This window comes from Pelobates fuscus, chromosome 6 (assembly GCF_036172605.1).
Source record: "Pelobates fuscus isolate aPelFus1 chromosome 6, aPelFus1.pri, whole genome shotgun sequence".
Taxonomy (NCBI): Eukaryota; Metazoa; Chordata; class Amphibia; order Anura; family Pelobatidae; genus Pelobates; species Pelobates fuscus.
Genome location: NC_086322.1, coordinates 256649226 through 256668322, shown reverse-complemented (window position 1 = coordinate 256668322; position 19097 = coordinate 256649226). Strand labels below are relative to the sequence as shown.

General features: G+C 41.5%; 1 protein-coding gene across 5 annotated transcripts in view; it reads right to left on the bottom strand.

Moving 5' to 3' along the window:
• Positions 1-881: 881 nt before the first annotated feature.
• Positions 882-19097, bottom strand: part of RHBDF2 (rhomboid 5 homolog 2) — a 68871-nt gene continuing 50655 nt past the window's right edge. For all 5 annotated transcript variants that reach the window (XM_063458988.1, XM_063458991.1, XM_063458990.1 and 2 more), the window contains exons 12-18: positions 9941-10047; positions 8400-8463; positions 8158-8252; positions 7064-7139; positions 6882-6982; positions 5078-5231; positions 882-3249 (exon numbers count right to left, since the gene is read on the bottom strand). In XM_063458988.1, coding sequence (XP_063315058.1) covers positions 2830-3249; positions 5078-5231; positions 6882-6982; positions 7064-7139; positions 8158-8252; positions 8400-8463; positions 9941-10047 — 1017 coding nt within the window. In that variant the 3' untranslated portion in view covers positions 882-2829. The remainder of the gene's footprint in view (positions 3250-5077; positions 5232-6881; positions 6983-7063; positions 7140-8157; positions 8253-8399; positions 8464-9940; positions 10048-19097) is intronic.

The following is a 19097-nucleotide window of genomic DNA, read 5'->3' as shown; positions in this document are numbered from 1 at the left end:
CTTCCTTATTTTGGGTGGTAGACTGGAGAACTACTTAATTGTCACGTATAGCATGTGTGCAAGTATGACAATGTTTTTATGCTTTATACAACAATTTATTTCAGGTTTATTTCATAGCAATGAACCTGAACCTCTCCGGTATATGCAGAAAATCTGTGAGCAGTTTCCATTCAAGTGAAATGCGTTGGTAGACGAATTGCGCATTAATAAGCATGATTACTTGAAACCCATCACAGATATTCTGCATATCTGCAGCATCTCTTATTAATTTCTACGGATAGAAGTTTGCATGCTTTAGTAGTATACACCAATCTGCTTTTTGTTTAAACTAGGGTATTTGGATCATTACTCAAATGGAAGAGTATCCCTAGAAATGCCATAATTTGGTAAATCCTTTTAGAATAAATAGTTTGGCAACACGGTAGATTAAAATGTTTCATGTGGCCAATAGGGAGATATTTGAATACAATGAGATCAGCTTGCTGTGTGAGAAATGTTTCAAATTAAATTGTTCTTGGTGGTCATAGCGATTTTTTTTAATTTTTATATAGGTTATGATATGTGATCATTAAAAGATATCCTAATACAGGTTATTATACACCTATTAATTCTACAAGGAATTACAATGGCTGAATCAAATTTCGAGTTTTGGTCTCGATCAACGTTATTTACTAATGTGAGACTTCAAAGTGAATTTCAAATTTAAAGCCAGAGTAGCCAAACTGAAATCATATTGGACTTAGAGAATTAATTCATTTTGACCTTAAATTTTTCATCCTCACTTTAGAAAATAATCCTGTAAATAGTTAGACATTTGATGATGGTGCTTCAGGAAAGCAACATGAATGGATTCTCGAACTTCACAAATTTACAACACAGTATATGGAAATGTTAGTACAGTGTTTTATTTCACAATCATTTCCAGTCTCTTGGTTTCCCCCAGTACTGGGACACAAAAACAGCCATACCTCCTCTTACAAAACAAGGCTTTTCTGCCCATAATGTAAGAAAGGGCTTTGTTGCAATCAAAGTGAAAATCTGCAGTTTCAAAGTTGAAATAAATTATTAGAATATAAACCTCTGAAAAAAAGTTGCATGAAAATGACCTCTGTTGCATATATCGTTCAGGACATCAGAACGACGCGTACAAAATGTACCAAATCCATTCATTGATGCTTGCAAAACATTATTAAACAGACCCAATTGCGCAGCAAAGGGTCATTTTAAAATCCCTGTTTATCCCCTGCAAAAATGTGGCATTTTAGTCAAAATAGTCTATTTTCTACTAAAAATGGATAAAGCCCTTTTTTTCCCCTTCTTAACAAGTGTATCCATTAAATGCTTGCATGACGTTATACCTAATTTTTTATCTTCTACTATAATTTAATTTTGGTCCTTTGATACCAATGCATCTCAACAAAATAAATATCTTAATGAAAATGGTCATCAATATTTACACATGGCAGACACAATCTACCATTAACATACTCTCTAGGTACCCCCACAATTTGGTCTTAAACTTGCTTTAAGCATAAATATGTGTACATAGCTGTATTACCACAATTTTCTTCCATATTACATAATAAATTCCTCGGCTGTATGCCAAGATTTTTAAACGTCACTTTGTCAAAAAGTTCTCTTCTAGCTTTAAGACATCAATCATAATATACATTAGATGTATCGCCACCGGAGAACTCTTAAAAAACAGCACATAAGAGGTAGGGGACATAAAAAAATATGGTTCTTCACATTAATATGGTAAATTATCTTCAAAACTATGTTTGAAGTCAATGGCACAAAAAAAATATATTTAAACAAAAAATGCTCAATTCATAAATATATACGACCCATTTCCATCATGGGTTTGAATACCTACTCATTGAGACACCTTTTACTGATGCATGTGCATTAGAAGATAGCAGACCTACCAAAAGTCATGTTGTGGAGTGAGTCAGATGTCCATTAGATCATCACATTATGTGATTACAGCTATGAGTCTCTGGAATTTAGTACCATAAGAGAGTTTTTACAAAATGTAGGTCTTCAATAGTCAATTGTGGTGTAGCATATACTTTTTAAATATAATCAGAAAAAGGCGAAATTGTTGAGGTCTCGGTTTTAAGTGGGCAAGCAGTATGTGTAATATTTAGTGTAGCTTTGATGAGGGAAGATTCATCAAATTAATTCCTCCCTAGTGTTTTACCATCCTGGAGGGAAATAAAAAAAACAAAATACGACTGTAAACACACATGAAAGCCAGGACCCCAACAAGCAAACTCTTATAAATGGGGAGATTATAATAGGAGATCGTCTTGGGATGGAATTGAAACTTAGATTACCAAAGATTGCCATTTAATTCTTTCCGGACCTTTGCAAATGTCCCCTATCAATTGTTTTGGTTAACAGGACATCCCTATACATTTGAAGTGAAATAAATTTACAAATGAAAGTTGATGCAGGGACGTAGGCTGTGCACAAGGTCAAGTTCAATTCCTGAGTTGCAAACATATGTAGAAGTCTTTTTTTTAATGGTTTCACATAGGTCCTTCAATCCATTTGTGCAGTTTGACCAGAAGGTCTAAGATACAGAAATGGAGGCTGACCACCAAGTTGGCTCAGATTTCTTCAGCTCCTCTCTGGAAACTGTTTATAAAAGTGTTATGGAAAGAATGTCCGCTCCACTCAACCTTTTTGCTAGGGCCAGTTTGGCAGTCTCTTGGAGTTAATGAAATGTTGCCCCAGCCCAGCCAGGATTGTAAGAAGCATTTATCCTCTCAGCAGGAAATTCCAAGTGGTCCACCCTGCAGCAACCGGTGGTGGGATGGACATTCAGTGAAGAACCTGATCTATATCGTACTTCTCACAGAACTTGTTGGTAAACGGTATGCAGGTAAGGAACTCAATCCATGCCCAATTAATAGGATGTACATAAAGCCAAATCACCAGGGAGGTAAAAAGCCCAAGGAAAACCAGCAGCGAGATTATGATCATGGCTCGCTTGCGTAACTTGTCTGCTGTGCCGAATGTGATGTAAGGAAGGAAAGCAAATGAAAGGAGTAGGCCACTAATGAATCCAAAGATGTGGGCTATGTTGTCAATCCAGGGGAGTAGGCCAAACAGGAAAAGGAAAAGAACAATGCCCACAAGTTTGAGAAATGCCTTCCAAGGATTAGCCAAAATTTGCCAGCTCTGGAAGAGTTCCACAAAGAGGCATGCCAGGAGACCAAACTGTGAGCCGGCAGGTCCAACCTAAAGCAGGAGAGGGTAAGATGAGTGGTGTAAAAAAAAATGGGATAAAATGGGGGTCTCTCAAAACTTTAATATCTGCCACAGATGAAAAACGAACGACAAATAAATAAATAATAACAACAAAGAAAGACAGAATAGTAGCTGCAATAAAAAAAGAAAGAAAAATTCAGAAGGAAAATAAAAAAATTCAAATAAATCAAACTTAAAGAAGCAGAAACATTTAACATACAAAGAGTGGAGGCAAAAAAGATGTTTCAAATAATCAAAAGAGAATTCATGCCACATGTTGAGAGGAGGAAATGGTTTGGAAATGAAGACAGACAAGGAAAAGACAAAAAGACAAAGTGTAGTTAAACAATCTTACAAATGACATATAGTTACATAGTAATCTAGATTGATAGACAACTAAAAAACTAAACAATAAATAACAAACTCAATCTTTAATGACGTACTATTTTGTTCACGGTTGTATGACTATGTAGGTGAAGGTTGATGCCATAGGTCATGTTACATTATTAATAACATGTACAATATTGCAATAGGGGATGAAACAAAAGCTCGACAGAGAAATACTGTGTTCACAATAACATGAATGTTTGTTTGAAGCAACACATAACATGCCGTGACCCAGTGAAAATAGCAGACAGTTAAGCTAAGGAAATGGGTGAGAGATTCTAGCGATCTGATCACCAGGATTAATTATAGACAAGAACACCAGAAGCTTATCTCAGGATTAGCTTATGAAAGTGAGAAAGTCTTAGACATGAGACCGAGAGACACGTGCAAGTGAGAAAGGGGAGGATAGAATGGAATCTCACAGGAGTGAAAGTGCACAAACTATCAGCTTGGAGGGTGATGAGGGCATGGATGAGATACCTAATAGAGTACAAAGAGCTCCAGATACAGATAGACAAGATAAAGGATCAGTGTTACAAAGGAGAAGGACTGAGTAACAGAATGAATGGGCAGAGATATGAATGGACAATGATAAATATAAAAGTAGCAATGAGCTGAATGAAGACAGCTCAGATACACATTCAAAACAAAACAATAAAAAAACAGGACATCTTCTAGCCCAGCAGTGATGCAAAATATTTCAGATAGCAATTAGCACACCAACAGAACAAAACTAGAAAATATCATTTTAAACACGCACATTTTTGTTATTTCACAATTTCTGTTTAACCCCACCAGGAACGCAGTGGTGTGAAAACCTAGTTATTCAGAGTCCTGACTGGTCATGAAAACAAATGGGTTAATTAAAGGGACACTATGGGTACCCAGATCACTTCATCACATTGAAGTAGTCTTGGTGGGGTGTCCCTGTCCCCTTAACCCAGCAATGTAAAAAAGTGCCGTTTAAAAAAAAAAAAAAAAAAACTGCAATGTTTACATGACAGTGTTAAGACCACATTTAGTGACTGTCTTCCAGACAGCCTCTATAGGAGCTTCCTGCTGTTTCACAGAGTTTAACTCTATGAAACGACCCTGGACGTCCTCACGCTTTGCAGAAGGATGTCCAGGATCTTCAAAATCCACATAGGAAAGCATTGATGCAATGTTTTCCTATGAGGAAGGCCTAACGCGTGCCTGGAGCATTAGTTTTTCCCTCGCGATGACATTTGAGAAGGCGGAGATGTAGACAGCGCCAAGGGACCTCCGAGCTGGAATAAGGCAGGGGAAAAAAGGTTTTAACCCATTCATTGCTGCAGGAGGAAGTTTATGTGAGCTTGTGTTTACCATGACAGATACATTTATGTGTATTTTCTTTAAAAGAGTGAAATCGTAATACACATTTCTACAATGAAGAAGTGCAACGGCCACTCACCTCAGCCCTGTAAGGCAGGAATAAGGCACTGGCTAGATTTCCTGTAATCCCACTCAACAGGAAGATGATGGAGATGCGTAGCCAACCTGCAAGTTTCTCCAGGTCACGCAGGACAGTCATTTGGAAAACTAATGACACCAAGCAGTGAATAATTCTGAAAATAAAATGGTGGGTCTTAATATTTGAATAAGGATTTGATACGACCTGTAGTTCTGCATTATACCTGCAAAAGTGAGAAGCCCAAACAGACACTTAAAGACCAGATTTAATGAATATATAATGTCCTCTAGAAATATAAAAATCAAATGCTGTCAGATCACCGTGCCAAGGAAACACAAAAAAAAAAAAAAATTGTGTTTCAGCCATTGATCATTTATTGCATTTAGGGCTTTCACTTTAAATGGAAGAAGAATGTAAATAAAAAGTTTCCCCTCCCCCCCAGTATATATTAAAAAACAAAAACAAACAAAAGAGGACGACAGAATAAAAAACAAAAACAATACAAACACCGTACATTGAATCTAGAAGAGCATTGTACAAAAACCTAGGATTTTGTAGAAATACAACTTCCATGATGCTTTGCGGTTTTTTTGGAATGACAATGCATCATTATTATTTATATAGTGCCAACAAATTCTGCAGAGCTGTATAATGTGTTAACTAACAAACATGAAATTGTAATCATCGAAGCTGTAGCTTTAAAGCATCTTTGGATCTACCTATTTGACACCCTTGACTTAAGATATCCGATCTAATTCAAGAGAGAATGGTCATATTTTATACTTTCAGCATCTTTAGATCATAGTTTTATTTTGAAAAGGAGGAGATTATTAAATGCAAGTTTGCTTAGGTTTAACAAAAGTTGACTTTTTGATCCGGTTCGTAATGGGCTAATTTGACTATGACGTCATCTCTATTTCTGTTGTTCTCTGGATAGATTTCATATAGGCTGGAACGTTCTAAAAAAGGCAGCAATACAAAATGTAAACATGATCCTAAATATCAGTGGTTATGGTTATAATCTAGATTATATCCCACATGGCCATTTTAACACCTGCTTAACCCTATAATTTAAGCAATATTATATGCATATAATTTATGTAATTTATGGAACACTACAATCCACCTCATCAAGTTATGGGGAAGGAATGTCTTGCCGACTTACCTTCAGAGCTTGAACTACTTTGTACGGTTTAACGTCAGACGTTAGGTCTCCAGCAGCGGATACTGCTGCCAGCTGGCTTCTGAGTGAGGAAGGTTTAACTGGGCAGCCAGTGATAGGCTGGGAGCATCAGGTGAAAAGTGCTATCAAGTAGTTCACGGACAAAGCCTGCGATGGTGCACGAATGCTTTTTACTGTGAAATCTCTGAAGTTGATCTTCCCTACTTTAACATATTTGTAAAGCTCAAAAATCAAAACGAATGGGAACGGTCTAAAACGCGTTTTTGAATAATGATAAATGTTGAGTTCAGGCAATAACTCAATATCTAGTTGGATTTTTCAAGAAACCTTGTAATATGTTGACGCTTACAAAAATGATTAACTGAACTTTTAATAAAAATAGTACATGGATTTCAATTTCTGGATGATTTATAGGGTGTGAATATGTGGTTGCTTACTAGTCAGTAGCAATAATGTACAGACTAGTTGAAAGGATCAGTTATATTAATAATGTCACAATGGCCAGATAAGGCGTCCAGGCTAGACAAGAATACCTCACAGAACAATATGACCCAAATTTTACCAAAACATTAAAAAACAAGCAAACAAATAAAAATGACCATGACCATGACCAGGACATACCCAGCATGAAGGAAGAGTGACAGCCAGAGGCGATAAAATTGATCTGGAATTTCGGGATTTAAAAAGGGCAGTAAACCACAGACCTCATCCAGACAGTGAACCTGCAGGCGAAAGAGGTATTTGTGATTATGATTTATCATTATATATACCTTGAGGCGAGCCTTAGGTCTTCAGACACTCACCTGAGAGCACAGTGTGGCTTCCTCATGGAAGTAGCCATGCATAAAGCTACAGTATTCACGGGTCGTTATTTCACAGCTGAGAAAAAAGTATTGATAGAAAATATTGTAAAACCAACTACATACACATGCATAACACACACACGCACGCACGCACATGTTATCAGTGGTGTATCCTGGTTTTGTGCTGCCCAAGGCAGGACAAAACTCAGGCGCTCCCCCCCCCCCCCCCAACCCTTCCCCCCTGCCCCACATTCTAAATAAACACACACACATTCATTGACAGAAACACATTTTCACTAACAGGCAAACACTCACTAACAGACAGGCACACACACTAACCGACAGACACTAACCGACAGACACTAAGAGACACACACTTAGAGACACACACTTAGAGACACACACTAAGAGACACACACTAAGAGACACACACTAAGAGACACACACTAAGAGACACACACTAAGAGGCAGACACTAAGAGGCAGACACTAACAGGCAGACACTAACAGGCAGACACTAACAGGCAGACACTAACAGGCAGACACCCACTCACATTAACATTCACTTTTTTATTTTATTTATTTAACCCCCCCCCCCCCCAGCCTCCTTACCTTAAGGAATGCTGGGGGGGTGGGGTTCTCCCTCTCCCTGGGGCTGCCGATCGGGCTGCTGGGCTGGCTGCTAGGCGTGGGCAGCGCTGGCGAGGGAGCACTTTCCCCTGAGCTCTTTGCTCAGCTCCCACGCGCGCCGCCCGCAGACTGAGGCTGGGAGGCGGAGCCAGAATATGATGTCATATTCCGGCTCCCAGCCTCACTATGCCTGCGGCGCGTGAGGGAGCTGAGCAGAGAGCTCAGGGGAAAGTGCTCCCTCACCAGCCCGCGCCTAGCAGCCAGCCCATCTGGCATGTCAGTTAGCCGCAAGGCTAACAAGACATTTGCCTTGGGCGTTTGGCCTGGAAAATGCCGCCCAAGGCAAATGCCTTGTTTGCCTCGCGGCTAATACGTCCCTGCATGTTATGTCTTCTGCACTAATCTTGGGTAAGCTGAGAGCAGATGATTTGTATTTAATTTTCTGACCACCGGAAATATCCTCACCTTCCCTTTGTACCAATGCAGCACGGTCTCCCTTTTATTTTACAGTCCATGTGCTTCAACCCGGTGTGGTTATTGGTCTGCTGGAACGTACAGATCTAGCAACAAAAACAAATGAAAGATGGATCAGTTGAGGAACCCATCTTATCTGGATAATGGCTGTATAGACTCCCTCTTTGTAAAATAAAAATACATAAAAAAATGTAAACAACCCCCCCCCCACCCCCCCAAAAAAAAACACTTACTGGCCACTTGGTAATGTCGTCAGCCCAGACATGGGGTGCGATGGATGCTGGTTCCTCACATGTCCTGTAGGAAAAGAGATGGTAAAAGCACGGAATGTATCCCTGCGTTTAACTAGAAAAGCACATGGGTTAAGGTCAATGAATCTAATGTTTCTAATGAGTTTAAATAATAGGTTTACTTTTATGCAGTTCCTCAAGCAGGTACTTGCAGAGTGGATTCTCCAACTACAAGGCTGGACTGACAAGCAGCCAGTGATGGAAGTTCCTCAGAGTGCTGGCTGAGTCCGATCATGCAAGACCTCCAACATCATGTCCTGATTGCATGCAGCTCACTGACTGGCCACTCTATATGAAGAGTGGGTCTGGTCTCTTTCTTGACTGTACCAAAATATCAGTGGAGGAATATGGTACAGTCAAATAATTATCGACAACTACACCAAGAGGTAACAACAGGTTTTGTTGATTAAAAAAAAAAAAATTACCCACGTTGACCTCATAAGGGCCAGCCCTGGCCAAGGACAATGGGAATAGAGAGAGAGAGAATGAGACACCGTAAATATAATATTCTAAAAATGATGGCACATCTAAAGGGTATTCCAATCTAGATAATCAATAAACACTAGTGTGGACCCTGGGTGGCCAGTAAGAAGTGCAACATCCCTTGTGGAAATACTAAGATCATGATGTTTTGTTATCCTGTGGATGCGGAGTCTCAAAAAAGAAAACTTGTGAATCAAGAAGAATAGGATTTGGAATGATAAGTTTATTTAAGAGACAAAGGTCTAGATGTGGTTACATAAAACGTGTAGTTGTCATGTATATATGCCATTATTCATTCAATAGCACATGTATACTGTATTATTCTAGATATACAGGATATTTAAATCTAACTTCCAAAACATATTCAAATGACAAAGAAAAAAAAAAAATAAAAATAAAAATCAAAGGCCAAAAGTATACACAGAAATGTATTTGAATAAGTCATTTAGTTAGATACATAGGATATTCTGTGCTGCTTAGTTTACAGAGTAATTAATGATCATCAGGTGAGTGTCAATCAAAGCCTTGAATCGGCAGCTAAGCCATCACCGCTCTGGGACAAAACAAGAGCACGTGGCAGGGATACAGACTTAAATTTAGGACAGCCCACCAGGTGTTAAGTAGGCAGATTTACTAAATCACATCAATAATCCCAGCAATGCTTGGCATGTGGTTTTAAACTCTAAGCCCAATCTTAGTATAAATTCAGTTACAATGCTGCGTCTATCACTACCGTATCCCTGATAAGGGAAAGGGGGAGTGCTAAAACTTTATATAGTATCACCTAATAAGTATTTTTCCCAATTTGTGGGATGTAGGAGAGAATGGCGGTGAGGTACACCACCACTCTGGCTGAATTGAAGTCCAACTATAACTTGTTTTGAGTCTAGGCATATTATCTTCCTGTTCCCCAGAAAACCATTTTTGCAGGAGAACCGAGAGCTGGCTTCAGATTTCCAAATGTCTAAAACAAACACATACACACAAAAAAAAACATGCACCTTGGGTCTTGGTGACAGACTGCTCCGGACTGCCTCTTATCATTGCTGTTCTGGTGCAGGAAGGGGGCGTTGTTATCTGGCCACTTGATAAACGTTGCCAAAGTCTCCTGTAAAATGATAGATTTAAAAATATGTAGTGTTCATCACAGTAATCAGACATTGACACAGAGCAAGGACATATGCTCCAGGTAAATTTACACTTGCACAGGTAAATTATTGGTCACAGGTTAGGCTGCAGAGTTGACTGAATAGTTTCTCACTGCACACAAAAATAGTAAAATAGTATTTTAGATTTAAAAGTGCAAAAGTTGCAATTTATTTTAAAATGGACGACTGTGGACACATTCTCCTATCGATAATTCATATAATTGTATAAACATCCCCACCATAAAAAAAAAAAAAATACAAATACAAAAACAGACACCAAGTATATTTTGACATTCAAAAGCATTTCAATCGTTACAGTGTATTGCTTTTTCTTATCTGTGGCAATTGACCTAAATATACTTTTAATCATAAAGATTAGAGTATATCGGGGGGTGGGGCCTGACCGCCAAGATGGCCAGACATGTGTGTAACTAGGTCCTGCTAACCTGCATTAAAACGGCTGAAATACTTTGGCAACCCAAGCGAGACAAGAAACCTAGGCAACCAGAGGTTCACCCTCAACACGTCCGACTACACCCCAAGCCTGAATTTGGGTGCCCTGATGGAAGCACACTGTGCCTCAGCCTATGGCCTACCGCAGCCGACGGTCCAGTTGTTGGGGGAGACGGCCGATCTCCCAGCTCAGGGCTCAAGCCTACCACAAGAGTGGGGGGGGGATATCCCGGACCTCTCTGGGTGCACCTACACTTCGGCAGGGTCGACAAGACAATTCAGCGACTCTACAACTGCATGGTCGCCCAAGATGGTGGACGCGCTACACCCTCAACGAGCACAAGCAAGGCTCAATAGCATATCATGGAGAGAGTCTTTCGAGGTTAAATTTGAGAGGATCTGTCAAGCATTCGGGCTCCGTCTACAAACCAGAGCGCACCAACCAACCTCCCATACTACACTGGTGAGTCTGGCGACAACGGAGGCTAATCTACCTCCACCCAGGCACAAGGCCTACCCAGAGCTGAAACCAGCCCAATGTCCCCAAGCCAAGAGGAGCCCTTTGCTTACCGTGGTCCGATCCCAGCGACACTCATGGGTATCTCTCCCCGCAGCATCGCTCAAGCCAGACACACAGCAAAACACAGCCGCGTCACGGCCACATGGGCGAGATCCAGACGTAGCATGGCCGGTGAAGAGCCAAAGGCAGGAGTCCTCACATCAGCACCAACCTCGGCGACCCGACCGGGAGCCAGGTGCTTTCAGAGCCGCAGCTCATAATGGGCCATCCCAGCACCCACAGCTCGCATCCTCAGACGGACTCTCCTCAGAAGCCTACCTCTCAGCCCCAACAACGTACCAAGTCTACTGATCGGGATGCAAGTACCCTGGACTGCCATGGGACTCAGGGTAGGGGGCCTGCAGTTAGTTAGACACATGTTCCCTGGGGTTAACAGGTTGCCATCAATAGGCATTGGTTAAACAGCCCCAGGAAGAAGCGACAAACCCCTAATGCGAAGCTTCGCAGTATCTCTCTCAAATGTACAACACTGCATCTAGTCTTAGTGGAAATTGTGATTTCATCTTTATTTTGTGTTACAGTCTGGTTTTACGGTTTTTATTTCCGGGTATTATTAGGTCTCATCTAATCGCCAATCTGTTTATATGCCAGTCAAGCCAAGTTAGCATGCTACCTACTGCTTATTACCCGATAATACCATGCTTAACAATTACTAGGAATAATTGGCCCCTCTCAGTTAGCAAGACAGGATAGCCTTTATGTGCCTATCACAAAACCTTTATGACTGTGCTCCACCACTGGTGATTCATGCCCCTATACCTCACTCAGTACGCCTTTAGAGGCCAGGTACTCCCATAAGTGAAGCTTATCATATACAGGAAGGGAGTCCCAGCTTAACCGCCATCTTAAAGCACAAGCCTAAATACCCAGAGGCTACCAAACTCAAGAGTTAACCATAGTTGAACATAGTTGCTCATAATTAAGCATGTTAAACAGCTCTTTTCTTACTAGCTCGACAACATAAAAACAAAAAATGAGGCATTAATATATAGGAAATGTAAATCATTAATGCAAACGCTGTGACATGGTGTACGCCACTCGTACATTTCCCTTTCTTTATTCTGTATCCCACCTTGCATGCCTTAATAAAAGAAAGAATAAAAAAAATCCCAGACTAAGGGCGGGAATTTAGGCAATAACAGCTTGTAACACCTTGTGCCCAAAATCAGCGTCAGAAGTGTTGAAAGAAGACCAGGTAGCCGCCTTGCATATATCTTCCGGAGAGGCACACGCTTTTTCAGCCCAAGAGGGAGCCATGGCTCTAGTAGAATGTGCTTTCAAGGAGGCAGGCAGAGGTAGATTCGAGGTAGAATAAGCCAATTTTTTTTATTATTATTTTTTATTTTTGCTGTGCAAGAGATAACAGGCATGCTTGTATTGCCACGACGGCAGTTACAGGCTATTAGAATACAAACATAGTTAAACATTTGCGTGGCATTTAGAGTGTAGGCACAATTTTATAAAGGTTTTAGTGCAAGCGGAGTATAAGCTAAGTAAGTACGTCCAATGTGGTGGGTCTCGTTGAGGTCTACAGGCTTGTGACATGAAACATACATTGATTTTTGAGTATGTAGGTTACATTCAAGCATGTGTGGGTACTCGTAGTTTAGGTGATTAGGTGCGCTTAATTATGCAGGGGTTAAACATTGAGGGCACATTACAGTGGATCTTAGCATGAGTGTGCAGCCTGGCTCTACCATTCATTAGGCTCTGGTAAATGGGCATGTCACGGTTTATGTTGGCTATTCACTAAATTCTGCTACTGGGTTGTGGTAGGGTGTAACTGGGGATTTAGCACGATTTGCCTCAAGTGGATTGATTAAGGAGCCCTGTGCACCTGTATACATGCTTGTGGTTGATGCCATAGTTGGCTGAGAGAATGGGGCTATCAATCTATGGAAAGATGTATGTTCCTGACCTCTCTGTTGGTTGCCAGTGAGAGGATACATAGAATACAGATTAATAGTTAAGGTAGGAATCACAGTATTATCAAGGCAGAAATTAAAAAATGAAAAGTAAAAAGCAAGTGATTAGCCTGGATGTGTTCTCGACCCAGGTGGAAACCGTTCTCTCAGCCTATGCCTGTGGCAGTCAGGCTTGGTGCAGGCAGGGTCCTTTCATCTCCTGTGTCGCCGTGCCGAGCAGCATCACAGCAGCCTCGGCTGTGGTCAGGACCCATTACCTTCCGTCCATGAGTCACCCTCACTGTCTTTGGAGGGGGGTTCCGGCGTCTCAGGCAATTGTGTCGCAACCTGGAGCGTGAACTACGGGTGGTGCCGCGGACCTTCTGGGTCCTCAGCTTATGAGTGAGGCGTCGAGCCGGGGTTCTTACCGGAGGCTGTGCCACAGGTACAGGCTTTATAGGTGGCTTTTGCCGCTTCTCCCAGTTGCTCCAATACCGCTGGCACATAGCATTGAATCTTTTCTGGAAGTCTGCTTCCCAGTTGCTAAGTTGCGAGTAGGTTTGTGGAGCTCTGCAGTCGGCCATTTTAGGCGACCGCGTGTAGGCTTCCTTCACCTGTGTCGTCTAGGAGCGTTGTGGAAGTGAGTACTCGCTTAGTGGAGGCCGGGATCACCCCCGCCGGCCTAGAGAGGGGGGGGGGGGGGGGAGTACGAGGCTCGGACTATCCTCAAGCGTGAAAGCCTGTGTCGCCCCAGACATGGAGATCGGCCGTTTCTACCGCCAGGGCAGCGCCAGGCCGCTTTAGATTTTAGGCCGCAGCTGCTGGTTAGCAAGGATGGTGGGTGTATTGTCCCCTGCTAGGTCGCTCCGGTGGTGCGGGAGGATGCTGTCGTGTGAGGGGCAACTGTGTTGGGGTATTTTCCACCTTTTAAAATGCTTTTATGTCGAGTTTTGTCGGGAGCTCAATCGTCCTGCGACCTTCCAGGATGGCGTCCAAGCCCCGCCCCCCAGAATAAGCCAATTTTATAGTATCCACCTGCCATCTTGCCAAAGTGGCCTTGGAGGCAACTTGGCTTTTAAATTTTCCAAAGAAATTCACGAATAGATGATCAGTCATCCTATACGCAGAGGAGCAGTCCAAGTAGATTTTCAGAGACCTACCAACATCTAGTTGGCTCCAATCCAATTCCCAATCTGGCATAGATGGACCATTAAAGGAAGGAAGAAAAATAGGTTGGTTGATAACCTTCGAGGAGATGACTTTCGGAAGAAAGGAAGGCTTAGGGAACATAACCACTTTATCCGGAAGACATTTTGTAAAGTCAGGAGAGGAAGAAAGGGCCTGGAGTTCCCCTATCCTCTTAGCCAAAGTAATGGCCACCAAAAACACGGTCTTCAGGGACAGATTCTTCAATGAAGCTTCTTCCAAAGGTTCAAAAGGCTGAGTACACAGAGGTTTCAAAACTAAAGACAAATGCCAAGAGGGAAAACAGATTTTCTTAGGAGGCTTTACGAGTTTTGCAGCTTTAAAAAAAATCTCCTAATGAGAGGATCAGAAGCCCAATTTTTTACCAAAAAATTACTGAGAGCGGAAACTTGGACTTTGAGGGTAGACAGACTAAAACCTTGAGCAAGGCCATCTTGTAAAAAAATGAAGAATAGTATCAGTAGAAGGAGAGGATCCTATGCAACGATTAGATATGCACCAGTGAAGAAATCTCATCCAAATCTTTAGATAGAAGAGGTAGAGCTACTGGTAGAATTTAACAGTGTAAAACAAAATACAAAATCCTTTCACTATATAGCTTAGTGGTATTACAATTTCACCAATGTGACATAACACCAGGTGTTATAAATAAATAAAAAAAACTTTCCTCTAAATAGTAGATTTTAACCTGAAGATATCCTCAGATCTTCCATATAAACATGAAACCAAAATATGGGTCAATCCAACTATAGGGAAATAAAAAGTAACATAGTGCAACTCTGTTTGATAAATGTATAATAGTGGTATGTGCCAAATGGATCACTCACACGTTTTCAGTGAAAATAGGGCGTATCTCAGATGTTTCTCTGCTTTCAAAATTATTCAATCTCATTAGTGGAGAAAGATACAAAAAGAAAAGACATCCAGAATGAAAAAAGTAGAAAGACTTGTTCAAAGTCCAAAAAACATTTATTACTTACACATAGGTAAGAATCAATCAGCATAGGATAAAAACTGTCCACAATGTGTCTGAAACAGTAACTGAAACCTCTCTTCTATAATGCCCCTATTATGCAGAATTAGCCGTGCAGCAGCCAAGCTGTCAACCTGAACATGTTCAACACTTCTACTGGAATTCCCTCGTTTTACAGAAGATCCGGGGTTACTGGGAGAATCCAGTACTTTAAAGCCATTTTCTTTAAAACCGAGAACTAGCTGTGGTTTGACCAGTACGGTATTATGGCCAGAATATGAGCTTGATCTGATGTTACCTTTTGCAGAATCCTTGGGACAAGGCTTACTGGGGGAAAAATTTAAGCAAGGGGAAACTACCACCGGATCGAAAGACCATCCATTACCAGCGGCCTGTCTACCTTGAAGAGGGAGGCAAACAATCTTACTTTTGCATTTGATCTTCTTGCCATAAGGTCTATGACTGGAAGACCGAATCTCTTCACCAGCTGAGCGAAAATTTCTGGATTGAGAGACCACTCGTTCTGGGACCATTTTGATCCGCTTAAATCGTCCGCTACCACGTTGTCTATTCCACGAATGTGAATGGCTGAAATGTCGTCTAGATGACTGAGCCCAGGACATAAGCCGTGAGCAAAGGAAATACAATTTTTTTACTCTTGTACCGCCTTGTTTGTTCAGGTAGGAGACTGTAGTTTGATTGTCCGAATGGATTTTTAAAGCTTTCCCTACAATTAAATCCTTGAACTGCTGAAGAGCGTAGAGTACTGCTAACAACTCCTTGAAATTTGAAGATTCCTTTGTTTCCTTTTTCGACCAAACACCTTGTCTTAAGTGATACAGGAGGTGAGCTTCCCAACCTGTATTTGAAGCGTCTGTAGAAATCACGATCCAAGATTTTTGACGAAAAGACAGGCCTTCTGTAATGAATTTTTCCAATAGCCACCAAGAGATTTTTTCTTTTGTATGATCTGATATACTCCTTAATGCATCCAAGTCTTCTTCCTTTTTTGACCATTGGACAAGAATTTCCCACTGCAAGGGCCTTGATTCCGCTCTAGCTCATTTTACTGCCGGGATTGTAGAGGTCAGATGACCTGAAACCTGCATGGCTTTCCTCACTGAACATTCTGACATCCGAAGAAGGTTTTTTTATTAAAATCTTTATCTTTTTTCTCTTGTCAGATGAACCGACAGAGTGTCTGACTTGATCAAAAACCCTAGAAACAGGATATACCTTGTAGGGGTAAGGTGTGATTTTTCTAGGTTGATAATCCAACTATGTTCTTCCAGGATTTCTAGTGTATAGGCCACATCTGATTCTAGAGCGCCTCTTGAATCTGCCTTTATTAACCAGTCGTCCAAGTAAGGTACTACTGTGATTCCTTGCATCCTCAAAAATGCTGTGACAGGTGTGAGGACCTTTGTAAAAATCCTGGGTGCTGAAGCTAGCCCGAATGGAAGGGCTCTGATTTGGAAATGATGGACATTTTTCACTTTCCTTATTGCAAACCTCAGGTATTTTCTTGATTTCACATCCATAGGAATATGCAGATAGGCATCCTTTAAATCAAACGTTGCCATGAAATCTCCTTTTCGAAGGAAATGAGTGACAGACGCTATAGTCTCCATTCTGAAATGTTGGTAAGGAATGAGCTTGTTCAGGTTTTTTAGATCCAAGATTGGACGAAAAGACATGCCCGGTTTTGGGGCTAGGAACAACCGGGAGTATACACCCTGATATACTTGGGAAGTTGGAATCCTTTCTACCATACCTTTTCTTAATAGGGAGACCGTGGCAGAAAAAAGGGCTTGGGAGGAGACAAGGAAACTTGGTCTTGGAACATCTAAGAATTTTATTCGGTATCCTTTTTGCACCAGATTCAAAATCCATGGATTTGTAGTGGTCTCAGTCCATCTGTGAACAAAACCTTGCAACCTTCCGCCCACTCTCATGTTTGTTTCTGTCAGACTTATTGTCTTTTTGTGTGTCAAATCTTGGATTTTTCCTTTGTTGACGAAAAAACCTGGGTTTTTCTTGAAAGCCCCTACGGTTTTTGAACTGGAAATTTCTATACCTGGGTTTCCAGGCATATTTTCTGTCTTGAGGCAAGGCGTTCTTGGTTTCCGACATCTGTCGGATTAACTCTTCTAGAGGAGAACCAAACAACTTTTTCTTCTCCAAGGGCAGTTCACATAATGCAGATTTTGATGCAGTGTCTGCTGTCGAGGCCTTAAGCCACAGTTTCCTTCGGGCCACAGATGTCAACCCCATGATACGAGCCGAAAGCTTAATCACCTCCATGATAATATCCATAAGGTACTCATTAGACAACCTTAAATTTTGGAACAGGAGGGAAAGGCCTTTGTCTTGGTTATCACCCAGACCATCTTCCAAAGTGTTAAGCCAAAGATTCTGAGCTCTCACCACTGAAGCCCCTGGTAATGCTGCTTTAGCCTGAAATCATGCAGCCTGATAAGCCCGTCTGCTGGAAGTTTTAGCCCTCTTATCCATAGGGTCTTTCAGACCAGAAACTTCCCCAATAGGTATGGTAGTTTTTTTAGACAACTGAGCCACTTGTACATCTACTACTAGCAATTCTTCCCATTTATCTTCCTCCTCCATTTTAACAATACTTTTAAAATGTCTGGAGATAAAAGCCCCTTTCTCAGGGTTCTTCCATTCTCTGAAAATCAAATCCAGCATTTTTTGTTGGACTGGAAGTGCTTTACTCTTGGATTTGTCTACCGTTTCATCAGAAAGGATAACATTAACCTCTTTAATAAATTTTCTCAATTCATCATGAGGAAAACCAACCTCAGTATCAGAAGAGTCGCTAGAGGACTCTGAATAAGAAAAAGAACATTCACCCGAGGCTAGTTCTGTTCTCTTCCTTTTAGACTTCTGTTTAGTAGTTTTTACAGGAGAAGTGTGAGCAGGCTCTTTAAAAGACTCAAAAGTCTGGGCCAGATTATCCTGAAACCAAGACAAAAAGGATTTCATCTCTTGTTGCTTGGATTTTTCTAGCGTCAAAGAAGAGCAAATATTACAGACTTTCCTTTTAAAACCATCTGGTAAAGGAGTGGAGCATTCACTACATCAGAGATGTTTAGCTTTGGAACTGGCTTTTTTAGAAGCAGGAGTAGGCACTTTGTCTTTATCCATATTATCAGTAGAGACAGGACTAGACATATCTGCAATACATAAGCAAATAAACCATATTTGTAAAAACAATAAAAATATAGAGAGTTTTAAAGATTAGAAACATAAAGAATCATACCTCTAAAACCTCTGACCCGTGAGGGGGGGCTGGTGACACGGGAGACCTTCACTGCCGAGCATCCATGCTGACAGTAAGATCTGCACAGCATAAATAGACAGATCCTTTGAAATCTGGCGCCATTTCGGGGAGTTCAGACCGCGCATGCGCATAGCGCGGTCGGAACTCCGGTGGAAAGCATAACCACCTGGGCGTGCGTTCCACCGCCATGCGCATGCGTCTCCGACAGGCAGTGATTTGCTGCCACTAGAGACCGCCTCCCTGCTTCTCCGGTGACTGCACTCGGCATAAAGCAGGCTTACCATACATGCTCCGTAATCCTGCAGGATGCTTGCTGGCCATTCAGCTCTCCACCCGGGAGGCTATCAGACCGGATCCCCCTGGCAGAAACCCATGTGCCTCACCATCTTATTCCAGATGCCGTCCGTTCCTGATGGAACAAGAAAGAGAACTGAGGTCCCAGGGCTGGTTTGGTCTCTTATACCTGGTAAGGGGAGGAACTTTTTATGTTAAAGGGAAACTCCAGTGCCAGGAAAACAATCCGTTTTCCTGGCACTGGAGGGTCCCTCTCCCTCCCACCCCCCACTGCCCGGTTACTGAAGGGGTGAAAACCC